At 49.4% G+C, this 17,164-nt stretch overlaps 2 protein-coding genes and 1 non-coding gene across 7 annotated transcripts in view; 2 read left to right on the plus strand and 1 right to left on the minus strand.

Moving 5' to 3' along the window:
• Mpg (N-methylpurine DNA glycosylase) overlaps positions 1 to 17,164 on the plus strand; it is a 34,939-nt gene that overhangs the window by 7,817 nt on the left and 9,958 nt on the right. For 2 of the 3 annotated variants that reach the window (XM_060363903.1, XM_060363904.1), the window contains exons 4-5: positions 23 to 227; positions 2,558 to 3,491. In XM_060363903.1, coding sequence (XP_060219886.1) covers positions 23 to 227; positions 2,558 to 2,979 — 627 coding nt within the window. In that variant the 3' untranslated portion in view covers positions 2,980 to 3,491. Of the gene's footprint in view, positions 1 to 22; positions 228 to 1,303; positions 1,378 to 2,557; positions 3,492 to 17,164 lie in introns of those variants that run through there. The other variant, XM_060363905.1, reaches the window with a different exon arrangement.
• Positions 3,460 to 17,164, minus strand: part of Nprl3 (NPR3 like, GATOR1 complex subunit) — a 37,652-nt gene continuing 23,947 nt past the window's right edge. For all 3 annotated transcript variants that reach the window (XM_021657600.2, XM_021657599.2, XM_060363902.1), the window contains 7 exons: positions 14,829 to 14,966; positions 12,661 to 12,817; positions 8,087 to 8,193; positions 7,606 to 7,735; positions 5,546 to 5,735; positions 4,703 to 4,895; positions 3,460 to 3,960 (listed from right to left, as the gene is read on the minus strand). In XM_021657600.2, the coding sequence (XP_021513275.2) occupies positions 3,795 to 3,960; positions 4,703 to 4,895; positions 5,546 to 5,735; positions 7,606 to 7,735; positions 8,087 to 8,193; positions 12,661 to 12,817; positions 14,829 to 14,966 (1,081 nt within the window). In that variant the 3' untranslated portion in view covers positions 3,460 to 3,794. The remainder of the gene's footprint in view (positions 3,961 to 4,702; positions 4,896 to 5,545; positions 5,736 to 7,605; positions 7,736 to 8,086; positions 8,194 to 12,660; positions 12,818 to 14,828; positions 14,967 to 17,164) is intronic.
• On the plus strand, positions 11,822 to 11,937 carry LOC132646588 (small nucleolar RNA SNORA55). The gene has a single exon (XR_009584851.1). It is a non-coding gene; the product is annotated as a small nucleolar RNA SNORA55 (small nucleolar RNA).

Raw genomic sequence — 17,164 nt, forward strand, 5'->3', positions numbered from 1 at the left:
TGAGCAGACTCACTGCACGCAGGTCCTTGTCCGGAGACTCGCTGATGGAACAGAACTCCGTGGGCGCATTGTGGAGACCGAAGCATACTTGGGGCCAGAGGATGAAGCTGCTCACTCGAGGGGTGGCCGGCAGACCGCTCGTAACCGTGGCATGTTCATGAAACCTGGGACCCTGTATGTGTACATCATCTATGGCATGTACTTCTGCTTGAATGTCTCCAGCCAAGGTTAGTAGTGCTGGGCTTAGGGGAAGGGATGGGCTAGCTGCTGGCCAAGCCCCCTGAAAGACTGGAGTGGACAGGCATTTGAGTAAGGAAGTGCCGTTGCCAGGGGTCAAGCTGGGACTTCAGGAGCTGTTCTTGACAGGGCAAGGCTGCCTGAAGCAGAATTGAGGCTATGGGACCAGCATGAATGCAGGGCAGTTAGATCCTGTGGCCAGAGTTCACAGTCGTGTTTTTGATTCTGGGTTGGGTTAGGTTTGGCTCAGAGCTGCAGAGGGTACGGAAGTGGAAAGCACGAGACTGGTTTTAAATAAGCTGGGCTTGTATAGGAACCTTGCCAAAAGTCTTCTTATGAGATGTAGCTCAGTTATTCTCAGGCAGGAGCATTAGGGGACATTAGGAAATGTTTGGTGACATACTTGGATCTGACTAGCATCTAGCAGGTAAAAGCAGGGATGCTGCTAGAAATCCTATGATAACCACATAGGACCTTCTGGCACCAGATAGCTTTAGTGGAGGGATGCTGGTCATGTGAGAAACCAACTCTTGTGGGGTCCAGCTCTGTCCTGACAAGCATGTAGCCTTGTGTTCTCAGCAGTCCGAGCCCTAAAGAGCCAGTACCACCTTGCTAACCAAGAACATGACTGGCATTTCTCAGCATCTGTGAGCTGAGCCCTCCCTGCTCGCCCCAAAGTGACCAATGTTGTTGGTTTGTTGGACAAGTACTGGTGGTGCAGGAAGTTGTGGTTACCGATTGCAGACGGCTGAGAGCCCAGTGTAGGGGACTTGAGAGCCAGAGATGAGTGGACCACAGGACTGGCTCTGTGCCTACCACAGAGCTGATTCTGAATGACACTGGATGACTAGACATCAAAAGATGTCATAAGAGGGGAGTGAAGAGGTAGTTCAGTGGTTAAGAGCACTGGCTGCTCTTGCAAAGAACCTGGGTTATCTTTCAGCCCCCACAGGGCAGTTCACAACCATAACCATAACTCCAGTTCTAGGAGATCCAGGCACACAAGTGATACAGATATACACACAGGCAAAACACCAATACACTTTTTTTTTTTTTTAAATTAAAGAGAGAGGTGACAGAAGCCTTCTTGGACAGAACCAACCTTGCTGTGTGGCTGAACTAAGGAAACAACCAGAAATGGTTAGTGCCTGTAGTCTCTGAGGGAGGAAAAACAGGTTCCTAGGACATGGTGGACAAGGCAGACGCAAGGATGCACTCACAAATGAAATACCCCAGGAACACCCAGGTTGAGGGCAAAGCCCCACAAGGGTGCACGCGATCCTGGTTCGGGTCATCCATGTGAGTAGAGGCTGAGTACACGGATATGTGTGTGGTGTGACTATGATATGGCCAGGTGAAAGCTGAGGGCATGGGAAGAGGATGAGGGTTGAAGGGCCAACCAGAGCACAGTCAGAATGCCAAGTTCAAGCAGGTGTGTAGCAGACTTGGAGGACATGGAGGTCAAGGGTGTTTGCATGAAGATGAGAGGGAACCAGGATAAGGTGTGGTGATGGGATGGCTCTGGGGGACTGAGCGTAGGGATCGTATGTCCTAAACTGACAGAGCCCCTGTATCCTGCTTCTCCCTAAAATAACAGGAAGTCCCTGGTGATGAGCTAGGTACAGCAAGGGAAGAAGGGTTCCAAGAGCTGGACCTTCTAGGCTTTCTTGACATATAACGTATTTGGATTGGGTCTGAGACTTGCTATCTTCTAGTAGAGTGACATGCATTCCACCCCAGAGGTGCTGGCTCTCTGGGGCTTCCGATGCCACCCCTCATAGCCACTACCAAGCGGGCTACGGAGGTCGCCCAGGGTTAAGGACTTTCACAGCTCTTCCAGAGGGCCCAAGTTCAAATCCCACATCAGGCAGTTTACAGTTGTATAATTCCACCTCCAGGAGATCCAAATTTCTCCTCTGGCCTCTCAGGGCACATAGACACATGTATGAATACACACAGAAACACAAAAGTAAAAATAATTAAAAAAAAAAAAAAAAAAAAAAAGACGACTATGGAAAGCTACAGGAAGAGGATGCTGATGCCAGAGGCTTGCCCACACGAAGTAGCTGATCTTACTTCTGGCTCTGGAGAGCAGTTGTGGGAGCCTCACCGTCAGTGTTCTGCCATAAAGGCTTCCCCAGGTACTCGGGGAAGGCTCAGCAGCCTAGTCAGCGTTATAGGGAAGGGTGAGTCAGGGGGGTCCGGAAGCAGTGGACACCAGATTACACGTGCAGGAAGACAACAGCACCCCTCCAACACTGGGTATGTGCAGGGGCAGGGGGTCTGAGGTTTACTTCCAAGCTCTCTGTCTGTCCCACAGGGGCTGGGGCTTGTGTCCTGCTAAGAGCGCTAGAGCCCCTGGAGGGCCTGGAGACCATGCGGCAGCTTCGTAACACCCTCCGGAAAAGCACTGTCGGCCGTTCCCTCAAGGACCGTGAGCTCTGTAGTGGTCCCTCCAAGCTGTGCCAGGCCCTAGCCATTGATAAGACCTTTGACCAGCGAGACCTGGCCCAAGATGAGGCCGTGTGGCTGGAGCATGGCTCTCTTGAGCCCAGCAGCACCGCTGTGGTGGCAGCAGCCCGCATAGGCATCGGTTATGCAGGGGAGTGGACCCAGAAACCCCTGCGCTTCTATGTCCAGGGCAGCCCATGGGTCAGTGTGGTAGACAGAGTAGCTGAACAGATGTTATCAGCTCAACAAACAGCCTGCCCTGATGGGCTTAATTGTTTAAACGTGGAATAAATATTCTTTTTGTAGGGAACTGTCCAGGTTTCAGCCAGAATTTGTGTGCATGTAGTTCTTTATCCAGGTCAGAAAACCTAGATAGCCAGTATGCTTGGAAACATAGAGGGAGAGCCATCAATGTGCAGGCATATACATCTAGGAGCAGGACTGAGTTGAACAAGTATTTTTGGACACTCTCCAGGGTAGCTCCATAAGGGGCAGGTTGGGAAAGGGATCAGAAAGACACAACCTATGTGTTTATAAAGTGCTTGGACTTTAAAAAGACATTGTCCAGTTCAGCAATGTTAAGATGCTATAAAGACCAGATTGAAGAATAAGACAGGTGGGGCTGGAGAGGCAGCAATGGTTAAAGTCTTTCTGCTGTTCTAGAGTTCTCTTCTCAGCAGCACACCCAGTGCCTCACAACCTCTGTAACTCTTGCTCCTGGGCATGCTTTCTTCTGACCTCTGAGGGTACACATACACATAAAACCACAAATGAAAATAAATAAACATATATTTTTAAAGTAACATTGTGGCACATGTCTGTAATCGTAGTACTAGGGGGACAGAGGCAGGAAGATCAGTAGTTCAAGGTCGTCCTTGGCTATATAGCAAGTATGACATCTGGGCTATGTAAGACTTTGTCTCAAAAAAAAAAAAAAAAAGCCCAGCAATGGTTGCCAGATAGCTGCCTCTGAGGAGACTGGCAGCTGGAACAAGAACCAGTTCTGCCAGGCTGGGGTTGCTTTGCCTATCTTCCTTAGGCCAGTCAGGAGCTCTGGGGCAGAGGGGAGCTAGTTTCCGTCCACACACTCGGCATGCTGCCTGGGCTCATGTGAGCAGGGCCTGGAAGACAGCAATGACGGGGTCCTCATGGGTGGTCACCACCAGCACACTGCGGAATTTGTCAAAGAGCATGAGCAGCTGGGAGCGCCGTGTGTTCTCGTTGTACATGATCTCCTCCAGATGGTGGCGGCCACGGAAGTAGTGGAGGAGCCTGGAGGGGATAGGATGGCATAAGCCTAGCCCAAGGCCAGTGCTACTAAGGACAGCCAGGAGTGGGTGGATCTGTAAACTGCCTACAAGCTTGTGAAGAACTGGGTGGGGGAGGAGGGGAGCATCCTGGACCTGATGTCCCTCAGTCTCCCCAGTGACAGGCAGTGGTGGGCCTGAAGTGAGTCCACAAAGCAGCATGGCTGTGCAAACTCAGAGCCACCTAAACTTGCACCCTTCTCCCATGGCACTGGGTTCAGTCTGCTCCTAGGAGCTTGAGTCCAGTTGAGCAGCTGAGTCCAGCACAAAGGTCAGGGTACAGATAAAGCCTGGACCAGCACATGGAAGAGTTGCAAACGGTCCTCCAGCAATCTGCAGTGATTCTTCAAACAGTGAATGCTGACAACCCGACCTCTCCCATAACACCATGCCCTAACAACACCTGAATCAGGATGGACATGACCGACATTAAGCTGCTATGATACAGGGTCCTAAGTTTCCCCCAGGGCCAAGGATCAGAATATATTCCTGCCAAGCCAAGTCAGTCAGAACTTGAGAGCACTGCCTCTCAAGCAGTGACGGGACATCCAGAAGTACTGAGTAAGCTGCCACTAGACCCAGAGGCTTGGCCAGAGCCTGCATCCCTGCACACCTGGACAACTCCTGCTCTGCAAACAACAATCCCAACTCACACTTCACTGTGAGCTCTGCAAGGATACCAGTGCACCCAGTTGTCTGCTCCCTACCTGGCAAACATGCGGAGGTCCTCAGGGTTCTGGGCTGCAGGCACACTGAGGATGGCAGCTCGCTCATGCTCTGAGAGGCTGGCCAGCAGGTTCTCTGTCATCCTCTTGTTCAGTGGTGAGTCTCCACTGGGGAGCAGCTCTGCACTGGAGTTGTCCATACTGGGGCTGGTAAGGGTCATGTCATCACTGCTGGCTATGATTGGAATAGGCCAGGTGGATTTCAATGTACCAAGATGGGGAGAGCATCAAAGGTACTGCCAGCATCCAGAGCCTGAGGTCACTGCCACTCTCCTCCTGGTACCCAACTGTACCATCTGCCTTCATACAAGAACTCACTGCCACCCTACCTCTTAAGTATGTAGGATGCCTCTAGTGTGGCTAACCTAGATCACAAGGAGCTGTCCCTATAGGAGTAGCTTCAAGGGCCAGAGGAAAGCATATCCCCTACACCCCAAGGCAGGCACGAGTGTCTTGTCCTACCTCAGCTAACATGAAGGATGAAGCACTAGACAGAGTTCACATGGACCCCAACACCAGACAGCTGTGGTCCCTGTGGTGACAAAATGTGCCCAGGCTGGAGTGGGAAAGTCTAGCTGTGCTGCAGTGAACAAGGGCTGCTCCTGACTACAGCCAACTGCTTGGGGCAGAGCCTCCCACTCAGACCAATGGCAGTACAGGGGAGCAGGAGGAAGAGGTCTCCACAGGAACAGAGGCGGATGAGTGTACAGATGTGTAAAGACACCTCTTTCTCCAACAGTGCTCAGGCTTCCTGGAGGGCACCACCAAAGTCTCCTCCCCACCCCTGCCCCGTTACCAGACAGGTGTCCTGGAAGGGGATCCTACTTGGGGAGCCAAAGCTCAAGGCATTGGGCGTGCTGAGGCTGCGGCCACCAACTCGGGCTGTGAAGGGGACATCATCCTCTCGCAGTCGGGGCTCCTCTTCACTGGGTGAGGCCATTAGGCAAACGTAAGTGTGCAGTTGGATGAGGAGCCGGCGCTGCAGCATCCACACCACCATCTGGATCAGCTGGGTCTGCGGGTGAACAGAGGAACAGTGGGTGGGCTGGCTCCCTCACTCAAACCTAAAGGAACAGGTTCCTGCTCCTGGGAGATGAGAGGGCGATGGTCCTTACCAACCCCAGTACCTAAACAGTAAGGCCTCCTGTTTGGGGAACCTCAACTGCTGGGTAGCTCTACAAGGCCAGCTCATCCCAGGGAAAGTAACTGAGCCAGAAGAACCCCCAGAGCACATCTGCATTATCTCCCATCACACACCGGGGCTCCCTCACTTTTCTGAGCCGACTTTCCCTAGAGCCAGATCTGTTCTTGCCTCCTTCACCTCTAGCCCACTACAACCTGCTGCCATCAGACAGTCCACTGCCGGGCCAGCCCACACAATGTTCAGAGAAGCAACTGCCCTAGGTCCTTGGCTCTACCTGAAAGTTTGCTCTGAGAACACAGGTGATTCCAAAAGGAAACGGGAAAGGGACCTACTGTTGCTGTGTACAGCCAATGGCGCTCTCGTCCTTGGTCAGGTACGTTTAGACCTTGTGAGCACTGGCCCACAGCCGTGGAACCTGTTGCCAGGCAGTACCTAACACTGATGGAAAAGCACCTCTCAGGCCCAGACACAAGGTGCACGTGGACAGTGCTAGTGCTCTCATCTTTGTGAAGCCCAGAAGAGCTGCTACCCAGGTCACTCAATGAAGGGGGATGCGTTATTGGAGGAAGATCTACACACCCAACCATGGTCAAAGCCAATTAAAATTCTAAAGAATTCAAGGTATTTTATAACACAAAATGTAAAAAATAAAAGCTCCATAAGCACTAGACTGTTGTCTCTAGGATAGGGCAAACCAACAGCTCTATCGCAGCCCCTGACAAGGCCTGAAGCAGCTGCTCGGGCCTGGCCTGGAAGATCAGCCGTTATCCAGACAACTGGGAAGTTTCTGCTGGGATAAGAGCACTGCCAGACCCTCCCCCAAGAGCTGCCTCGGGGAGAAGAGGAAGGATACAGATGGAAAGTGTGTCTTTCATCCTCCTGGCACAGTTCCTGGAAACCATGGGTTCCGTGAAAGACAGCTTTAGAGCTCTGCACACTCAGCATGTAAATGAGCTGAAAACCCAGGATCTTATTCCCATTCATGATTTGAGAAGGGGAAGTATTTAACTTTAGGGGCTGATTTTGCCCAGTGTATTTAGCACCTATTAATAAATATTTGACTTTTGAAGACGGCATGGAGCACACCCAGCTTGTCTCAGATACCTTCCTCTCCCTAGATCCCCTCCTAGAGCTCAAAGTACTTAATAGAGTGGAGGGGGCAAAGCCCCTTGGGGTCCAAGTCACCATCTCACTGTCTCCTGAGCGTGGGGCTGTGAAAAGTGACCGACCCGTGCAACCACTGCAAATTCATCCCCTACACCCTCAGAAGCACCCCCACAACCAGCCTCCAACTGCCAGCCTCTGCCCTGACGCAGGCCAGCAAGACACAGGCCTAGCCCTGATAGTGTAGAAGTCTTCTTAGGAAACGGACTCTAGGCCCAGAGACCGAAGGGTTCCACACAAAGATCCCATGGTTCCTAAGCCCCCAAAGGAAGGGATGCAGGAACTAAGCTAAAACAAAGCTGTCTGCAGCCCCTGTGAGAAGCCCCTGGCCCAGAATGCAACGCAAGGAGATCCTGTCAGCCCAGGAAAAACTAATGCCCTTCCAGCAAACTTAACCCAGTCCTAAACTAGAGGGTGCCTATGGTGGGCTCCATGGACCACAGGAAGCCTGTAGTACTCGCAGCAAGCCCCCTCAAACCAAGGCAAAAAGGTCAGCAATGCTTTGAGTCAGGGACCATCAGAAAAGCAGTTATACCCAGTCTACTTCGTAAGCCACATAAGGGCTCTGGTGACTCACCTCCTGTGCAGGGGGGGCCAGAGGGCTCCTGAATTCTGATAAAGAAACAGGCAAGGAAAACTTGGCCAGGACGGAAGGCAGGTCATGGGACGGGAACTGGCGGGAAAACTGCTCGGCCAGTGGGGAGTACCTGGGGCAGACAACAGTGATCACAGTGCAGTCTCCATGCTCACAGCAACCATCGGGGTGAGCATAATGATAACAGAAGGCCTTCCAGTGGACGGACTCTGTCTCTCAAGATGTGGCAAGAGCCACAGAACCCATCTGATCTCAGTTAGGAAGGGATGGCTAAGGCCATGGGCAGCACCAAAACAGACTGGGATCTGTACCTGAGCACGCCATTGGCAGCATCAGGATACAGTGAGAGCTGGCCTCAGGGCTTCAAAGCCTCAGGAGCCTGGCTACTGGAGGCACCACTAAAGGGTCCTGCTGAGCACTTTCTAGCTCCAGACTCCAGATTTTGACAGCCAATGGTACTCACAGACACACACTGGCATTGGGAGACAGGACATAGACGTTGTTCTCACACAGTGGATAGATGATGACAGCCTTTCCCCAGTATACCAGGTGAGCTGCCAGCTGGAAGACCTGCGGAGATGGAGGAGAGATGGAGAAACTGAAGTTGGAGGCCTTCCTGCCTAAAGAATATGCCCTCTGGAACTCCAACCTGAAGCGGCACTGTACCGCTCCCAGCCTGAGTCAGTGGGCATCACCGTTCCTGTACTCAGAGTTCCCTGTGCTGCTGGGTACCACTGTTTTGCTAGGCATTCAGTGTATGAACACGGGCACCAGAGTGATGGGGAACATGATGAGCTCACCTGAGCTACATGACTGCAGCAGAAGCAGTGTTCCTGTGTCTACCAGAACCCCAGCACCATTCTCCAAAGTATCAAAATATGGAATCTCGTCGTATCCAGCCCTGAATACTCATCACTATGCTTTCCCCAGAGACCATCCTGCCATCCTGCTCTCCTAAGCTCTCAGAGACCAGGATATACACAAAGACACCAGAAATCCTTTCTAGGATATCCCGACCTCATGGGGGCGTGTACTACAGTACGACAATACTACAGTACTACAGCCTCCTAAGGTGTGTGGAGTCCCAAACAGTGGTATTCTGCCTAGATCACAAACTCCACTCCATCCTTTCAGCAGCTGGGTCCAGGTGAGTTCTCTTGCCTTGACACAGTACCTGGTATACTGGATACTGGGCAGCTATCAGCCAACACCCAGCTCAAACACAGAGGAAAACAGTCATCTCACTATTGTCCCTCTTTGCTCAAGTGCCATGGACATGAACTCCTGGGCAAAGACATGCCCACTTTTTCTATTTCTGCCGACATTGTGGTTTTCAATCCCTCCCTTCACCCCTAAAACATTCTCCACTAAGCAACCAGCATGCCATTCTAGGGACTAAAAATCCAAAATCAGCATGACAGGGCTGGAATGAAGGTACTAGCAAACCTGTGCTCCCTTGGGGGGTTCCAACAAAGAATTTGTCCTTGCCTCTTCCTTGGCTTGTACCCTCATTAAGACATCCTCTACTCTGACTGATATCACCTCCTCTGCTGCAGTCAACTCTCCTTCAATCCCCAGAGAGAGAGAGAGAGATAGCAAGAGAGTATTCTATCTGCATGTATACCTACACGCCAGAAGAGGGCATTATTATAGATGTTTGTGAGCCACCATGTTGTTGCTGGGAATTGAACTCAGAACGTCTAGAAGAGCAGACAGTGCTCTTAACCACTGAGCCATCTCTTCAGGCCCTCAACCCTCGTCTTGGTTTAGTGTGTGTGTGTGTGTGTGTGTGTGTGTGTGTGTGTGTGTGTGTGTGTGTGTTCATGCTAATGTACCCGTAGAAGCCAGAAGACACCTTCAGATGCTTTGGAGTTACAGGTGATTGTAAGCCACCCAACATGCTAAGAACTTGGGTCCTCTACAAGAGCAGCAAGTGCTCTTAACCTCTAAGCCAGTGGTTCTTAACCTTCCTAATGCTGCGACCCTTTAATACAGTTCCTCGTGTTGTAGTGACCCCAACCATAAAATTATTTTCAGTGCTATATCATAACTGTAATTTTGCTACTGTTATGGATGTAATGTAAATATCTAATATGCAGGATATCTGAAGCTCAGTAGTAGAGTGCTTGCCTAGCAGTCATGAGGCCCCAGGGTCAATCTCTAATACTGCCAAAACCGATGTGTACATATACATTAAAAACCTGAAAGGGCTGGAGAGATGGATGGCTCAGAGGTTAAGAGCACTGTCTGCTCTTCCAGAGATCCTGAATTCAATTCCCAGCAACTGCATGTTGGCTGCCAAAGATCTATAACGAGATATGGTGCTCTCTTCTGCCATGTAGGCAGAACACTGTATACATAATAATTAATCTTTAAAAAAGAAAAAAACGAAGGATGGTGACACCAAGAGGTCAGGAGTCTAAGGCAGGAAAAGTACAAGCTTGAAAACAGCAAGGCTACACAAAAGACATTCTATATGAAAACAACAAAAAACCTGGAGAGCTCTTTAATGCCAGTACTCAGGAAACGGAGGCAGGCAGATATCCGAGTTCCAGGCCAGCTGGACTACATAAGACACTGACTCAGACAAAACAAAAAACTTTAAAAATTGACAGGACTTTCAGTGTTTATCTCTGGAATATAGAATCATGGGGACTTTCTACATTTGTAATTTATGTTATATTTAAACTTTCAATTATGTATGTCTGTAAAAGTGAGTGCAAATGTCCTCAGAGACCAAAGGTATCAGATTCCTGGAGAGGGGCAAGCTGCCTGATCTGAGTGCTAGGAATCCATTTTAGATCCTCTGTAAGAACAACACAATGAACCATCTCTTTAACCCTATATTAGTAATTTTCTCAAGACAAAACTCCCAAAATTTTATGCTAGCTGGATTGATACAGAATGAGTGGTTTTTCTAATTTTTTGTCTTGCTTTTTGAAGACAAGCTTTGTAATCCAAGCTGGCCTTGAACTGAAATCTTTCTGCCTCAGCCTCCTGAGGGCTTGGATTGTACAAGCGTGCCACAAGGCCCATAGAGTGCTTATATCATGTGTGACACTCACATCCAAGGCAGATGTTCCCCACACAGCTAGAACTCACACACTTTTACACAGGCACACCAGCACTGAACTCCGATTTATATCAGGTTCAGCAGGGAGTTGGTACGGAAGGAAACAACCTCCTCCCTGATCCCAGACAACAGCAAGGCAAGGAAATGAAGGAGACATCAAAGGTTTATCAAAGAACTGTGACAATGAAGTCAGACACAGTCCTAGCAGACTCCATCAAGCAGTCTCTTAGTAAAGTCTTTTCTTTTTTCAAGACAGGGTTTCTCTGTGTAGCCTTGGCTATCCTGGATTCACTTTGTAGACCAGGCTCACCTCAAACTCAGAGATTCAACTGCCTCCGCCTCACTGAGTGCTGGGATTACAGGTGTGCACCACCATACCCAGCAGTAAAGTCTTTTCAAACTTGGAGTAGGAAGTGAAAATATTCCATCATCCAGGTAGCCCAGACTCCTTAGAACAGCAGTACTGCCCCTCGCTGTGGCTGCTCAGGGACAGTGAATATATTCAAAGTTCTGTGTCTTAGATGCTAGAGGGAAGCAGAATGAGGTCTTTGCCGGGTCTGGTCCAGTTCAGGAGGCCAGGTTGAAATACAAAAGCAGATTATGCTAAGTGCTCTCTGAGGGCCTATGGAGCACCAGAGTTACAGAGATGGGACAAACTTATTTGAATAGAAAGGGTTTTTGGATAAAGCAGCTTAACAGGCCCACAAAGCAAAAACTACTAGCAATGCCAACCCACTTCTCAGGCCCACACAGAGTCATGAGGCCTAGCCAGAGGGACCCAAGAGGGTCTGCCTCAGAGCTGTGGCCACCTCATCCTACTTGAGAAGGGCTGGCCTTTGAGCAAATTGAGGTCCCCAGGGTTGGCCTCTGCTTCCCTCTGGTGGCCACAAGGGGCACACCACCACTAGATGAGGATACTGGCATTCATTCACATGGTCCTGACCTTAGACTTGTCACCTAGATGACACCTACAGCCCTAGCAGTGGTAACACGGTGAGTGCTCTAGGCCCCTGAATGCCAGCTACTTCTGTGTTGAAATCCTCTTTCACACTTCAACCAGAAACAGACAAGGCTGAGAGGCCCTCCCGCCCTGAACCCAGAGAGCACACACCGTGCTGTAAGGTGGAATCTTTCTGATTCCTGCTGGTCTGGGACAGACAATTCTATCCTGTAAGTAGAGGACTAACAGACAGCTGCTTTCCACTTGCCGTGGCGCCTGTCTCTACAGCTCTGCCACACTTCCTCTGTGAGAAGGATGGTATTTTGATGACTCTGGGGCTGGGTTGGAAAAAAAGGGGGAGGGGGGAGTGGAACAAAAGGAATACATGGACCAGTAACTCACTTAACTACTAGTCCCACAGGCATCAGAGATAGAATGAAATAAATTCTTAGTCCTGTAGGGAAGGTTTTCTCTGAACATTTGATTGGACTTAGCTGACCTCAAGAATATGGCTGTCTCAGTGTGTCTCATCATTAAAGACATGTATTTTATTAAAAAAAAAAAAAAGAGAGAGAGAGAGAGAGATGGGAAATGTGCAAAAGACAGAAGGCACACAGTAGGGTAAGTTACCAGCTCAGGTCAGCTCTGGCTTCCCACATGCTTGCTCACGTGCCGCTGTGAGACTGTCCTGAGCTGGCAGATCTGCTGTGTGCTACTACCTCCCCCAGCTGTCCTCCAGGCCTTTGCTGGGAACACTTCTCTCCTTTCTCCCAAGGCTGGCCTCGCCTCTGCTCAGTAGGGAAGGAAGTCAGTCCTGTAGCTCACAGGGACAGCTGTAAATGAGGGGTGACCACATGCCAGAACCCCAAGCCTCCTCCCCTAGACCACCCTGATCTGTAGCAGGACATTTAGGGCCCTGGGACTCATCATGGTAGGAAACTGCTTTCCTGCTCCCCCACAGGCTGCCTCCCTAAGTGTACCCAGAAGCCTCTTCCTCCTCCTCCTCCAAGTGCCCAGGGCCTACCTGCAGCAAGGCCAGATCAGCATCCTGGGCTAGCTGCTGCAGGTTCTTCACTGCAGATGTGGTCTTGATCACCCGCACCAGGGCTGGAGAGCAGTCAATGGGAAGCTCACTCAGCAGAGACTTCTCATCACTGAGTAGTAGCAAGGCGTGGTATGGGCTGAAGGACAGAGGTGCATGTCAGCAGGACATGAAGAGCCACAGGGCCCCTGTCCCTGTTAAGTGTCTGGAACACCAAGGCATAGCTAGAGTCCATAAGCACTGAACTGTAGGCAGGAGAGCTTGAGGGAGAAATCAGAGAGAAAGCAGTTACATGTCCAGGAGCTTTTACAAAATCTGCAAGAATTACTGCTGCCCAGGGAATGAGGGTTTTTTTTTGGGGGGGGATAGATCAAAACTAGGGAGAGGCTGAATACCTGACTTCCCATCCCCCATCTGGTATCTTCCCAGTACTGTGTGTGTGTGTGTGTGTGTGTGTGTGTGTGTGTGACAGAGAGACAGATATGTATGTAGAGGATGCTGTACATGGGAGAAGGCAGTACATGAGCCTATGCATATAAGTATGCAGGCAAGAAGTCAACATCAGATGTCTTTTTTTTTTGTTAAACAGTTTTACAGTTACTTATTTTGTATGTGTGTGAGGCACATATGTGGTTCTCTTCTACCATATGCTCTCCAGGAATTGAACTCAGGTCACACCAAGCCTGGCAGTGAGTGCCTTTAACTGCTGAGCCAGCTTACCAATCCTCCACCTTATTTTATTTATTTGTTTGTTTGTTTGTTTGTTTGTTTTTGAGGCAGGGTCTCTCTACATAGCTGTCCTAGAACTCACTCTGTAGACCAGGCTGGCCTTGAACTCCGAGATCTTCCTGCCTCTGCCTCCCAAGTGCTAGGATTAGTGCATGCACTACCATGGACAGTTCCTCACCTTTTTTTTTTTTTTTTTTTTAAGCTAGGACCTCTCACTGAACCTGAAACTTGCTGTTTTGGCTAGACTTTTTATTTTTTTATTTTACTTTATTTTTGACATACGGTTTCTCTGTGTAGCTTTGGCTATCTTGGACTTGCTTTGTAGACCAGGCTGACCTCAAACTCACAGAGATCAGCCTGCCTCTGTCTCCCTGAGTGCTGGAATTACAGGCGTGTGCTTTTGGCTAGACTTGCTGGCCATCAAGCCTTTGGGATCTGCCTGTCTCTGCCACCTCATATATATGTATATATGCATGTACATACATATAAATAACAATAAAAAAATAAAAAAGGGGGGCTGAACATGGTGGCGCACACCTTTAATCCCAGCATCTGGGAGGCAGAGGCAGATGAATCTCTGTAAACTCAAGGCCAGCCTGGTGTACATGGTAAATTCCAGGACTGCAAGAAGACAGAGAGTCTGTCTGGGGGGAGGAGTGGGGGATTGAGGAAGGATGGTGATACAATAATATATATATGTAATACGTATGTGTGCATGTAGTGGTAAAAAGTGTTTGCCTGGCATGTGCAAAAGGCCTAGGTTCAATCATTAGTACCACAAAAAAGAAAGGGGGCAGGAATCTTTCTAAACATAGGAAAAACAAAATATCCACCAACTATGAATAGAACTACACAAATATGCTCAGCAAGAAAGAAGGCCTTTTGACTTGGAGCACAGACATGGGAGGGTAGGACTAGGCAATGAGAGCTCTGCTTAGTCATTTCCAATGTTGAGGAATGTGTCGAGATTTCTTTTCATCTCTTTTTTTCCTTCTTTGTTAGTGCTGAGAACAGAGCCTAGAAAGTACTGAGTTATATTCCCAGCCCAGCTTTTTCAGGAAACCAATTACTCTAAGAAACTAATTAGGTTTCCATGATTTCTGACTGAACTGCTGACAATTACTGAGTATATAGTGCCATGAAGGCAATCTGCTAGAGTTCCAGCTTAATCCTAAACTACCCTTGCTGGCCTGGATGAAGCCCTTGGCAGGTTCTACTCACCCAGGCAATGCTGGGAGGGCCCAGGAAAAACCTGGGACGGGTCATTCTGGGCAGAATTGGATGTAAAATCATGTGGCTTTACTAACAGCAAAGCTCTACATGCCAATTTCTGTGCAGGAAGAAGAAAACAAAACGTCTAGAGCCAAGTATCTAGTCTCAGGCAGCGGCTGAAAAGAAAGCATGATGGGGTTGGCTCTCACCGGATGGCTTTCAGGCTCCACTCAATAGCTTCAGGAGGGATCAGACTCGAAGCTGCATAGTGGATCTTGTGGGGCAGACAGAAGCTCACTTCCAGCCAGCTGTTAATGTGAAGGCGCACCACACCAGATGTGCACAGGCTATGAAGAGTGGGCATTGTTACTACAGGAGGCACCTGCCCGTTCCCACAGAACACCACCTATTCACAGAAGCTGGCCTCAGACTGCCCTGCTGGCTAGAGGAAAACACAGGTGGAGACAAGTAAAAGCCATCTTTTCAGATCTCAGTATAGCTAAGGAAATGTTAGGAATACACACACACACAGACACACACACTCTCTCTTTCTGGCCCTAGAATAATGTATAATCCAATCAGCCTGTCAGGACTCAAGGGAGCTTCTTCTTGCTCTTCTGAAATTCAACCCTGCAGAGGCCTCGGCTGCCCGCCTGGACCCCTGGCAGACCCCTGGCATCCACAGCACATCTTCTCTATGAGAAGGCCTATCTTCAACACCTGATGTAGACCCCGGCACAGTTGGACAATTGGGCAGAACAGGGCCTATCTCCAAAGAGAGGAGATGGGTAGAGAGGGGAGCTGTCAAGTCCCACAGGATGTTAATGGTAGGAAGCACAAAGCACCTACTTCCATGGCCCTTGCTTGGGGGTGGAGTACATGTGTACTAGGTACTAGGTACATGTGTAGCTAGCAATCAGAGGGCATACAGTGACTATCCAGCTGAGCCCCAACATTCTACCACAGCAAACCTTTTCCTCCACATTCTCAGTGACTGACATACAGTTACAGCTTCAACATGCTCAGGTCAAACATGGCAGCACTGTCACATATTTCACACAGCACCTCAACCCAACAACAAATCCTATTTGTTCTACCTGCCAGAACACTCAAAATCCAGACCTCTTCAGCAACACCCGGACAGTTATACCCAGACAATCATCACCCGAGGCAGTGCCTTGGACCACTCTCCTCACATCTTCTATGTAGGCACTATCATCCATGGTCTTCCAACATAGAGAACCCTGTGTGTACTGCAACACTTCCTGCCCTCCTTTTCTTCTCCATCACTCAAGTCCAGCCATTCTCAAGACCATTCTTGGGCACCTGAAGTTTTATCCCTTCAATCTCAACTCAAGTGTCACATTCTCAATGGGGTATTTATTCCCTGACCCTTGACTCCTGGTCCCACCTTCACTCTGACCCCTCACCCATGTATTCATGACCACAAGATACTGACTGTCTGCTACCTAATACTGTCCTGACCAACAACCTCACCATGCACATGCAAGGTTTGCACTGGCACAGGAAGCACTCCTGAGTGGAGGGGGGAAGAGACCCAGTCAGGCAGCAGTCTTCAGGAGCACTGTCTTCCCAGAAAGCCCTTACTGAGAGCAAGCTCCACTGTGGGCATGTGGCCCTGTAGGTTGTCCCTAAGAACCACACCCAGGAGGAAAGGATTGTGCAAAAGAGGAGCCCCACCCATGGCTCAGCCACACAGTCTTTGTGCTAAGTGCCAACGACATGTGCTTATGAAACAGAATCTGTTCTGGTCTATAAGCAGTGTGGGCAAGAATATGTTAGCATGTTTCTGAAATGCAATTATACAAATGACATAAAGAAAGAAAAGCAACTACTCATGCTAAGACCTTGTGACTTGTACTTATTCTGCCAGAGAAATATATTTGCTGTCATCTGCCCCAACCCAGTCAAACTTGAAAGAGCCAACCAAGCAGGCAGCCTCCTTAACCCAATGCAGGAAATATAACCAAAAGCTTCATGATAACTTCAGTTCTCAAACAAGAGTACAGAACATATCACTTGATTTCCCAACTACTAATTTCTATAGCACCTTCCCTGATCTTGTTTCCTCTGCTGCCTCCCACCCAGAAGAGCAGCCAAGAAATATTTTCCCATCACCACCCACTCTGCTGCTATTCTCAGCTCCTAGGAGGGGGATGGCCAAGTATATGGCAGGCCAGCAGCTCAAGGGGGTATGGCAATAGTTCTTCCTGCATAGGTCAAAGGAACTGTTTGGGTACAGGCCCAGTGTTTGCTCCAGAAAACTTTTCTCTTTTTCTCCCAACCCCATTTCTTTTTCTGAGACAAGGTCTCTCTATGTAGCCTTGGCTGTGCTGGGTCTCAGTATGTAAGCTGGCTTCAAACTCACAGATATCCACCTACCTCTGCCTTTCAAAAACTGGGAGTAAAGATGTGCGCTGCCATACCACGCTCCTTTCTCCTTTTTAAGACAGGATTTTATTGGTACCCCAAGCTGGACTCCAACTTGTAATCCTCCTGACTCTACCTCCCGCGTGTTCTCAGC

This window comes from Meriones unguiculatus, chromosome 11 (genome assembly GCF_030254825.1).
Source record: "Meriones unguiculatus strain TT.TT164.6M chromosome 11, Bangor_MerUng_6.1, whole genome shotgun sequence".
NCBI classification, from domain to species: Eukaryota; Metazoa; Chordata; class Mammalia; order Rodentia; family Muridae; genus Meriones; species Meriones unguiculatus.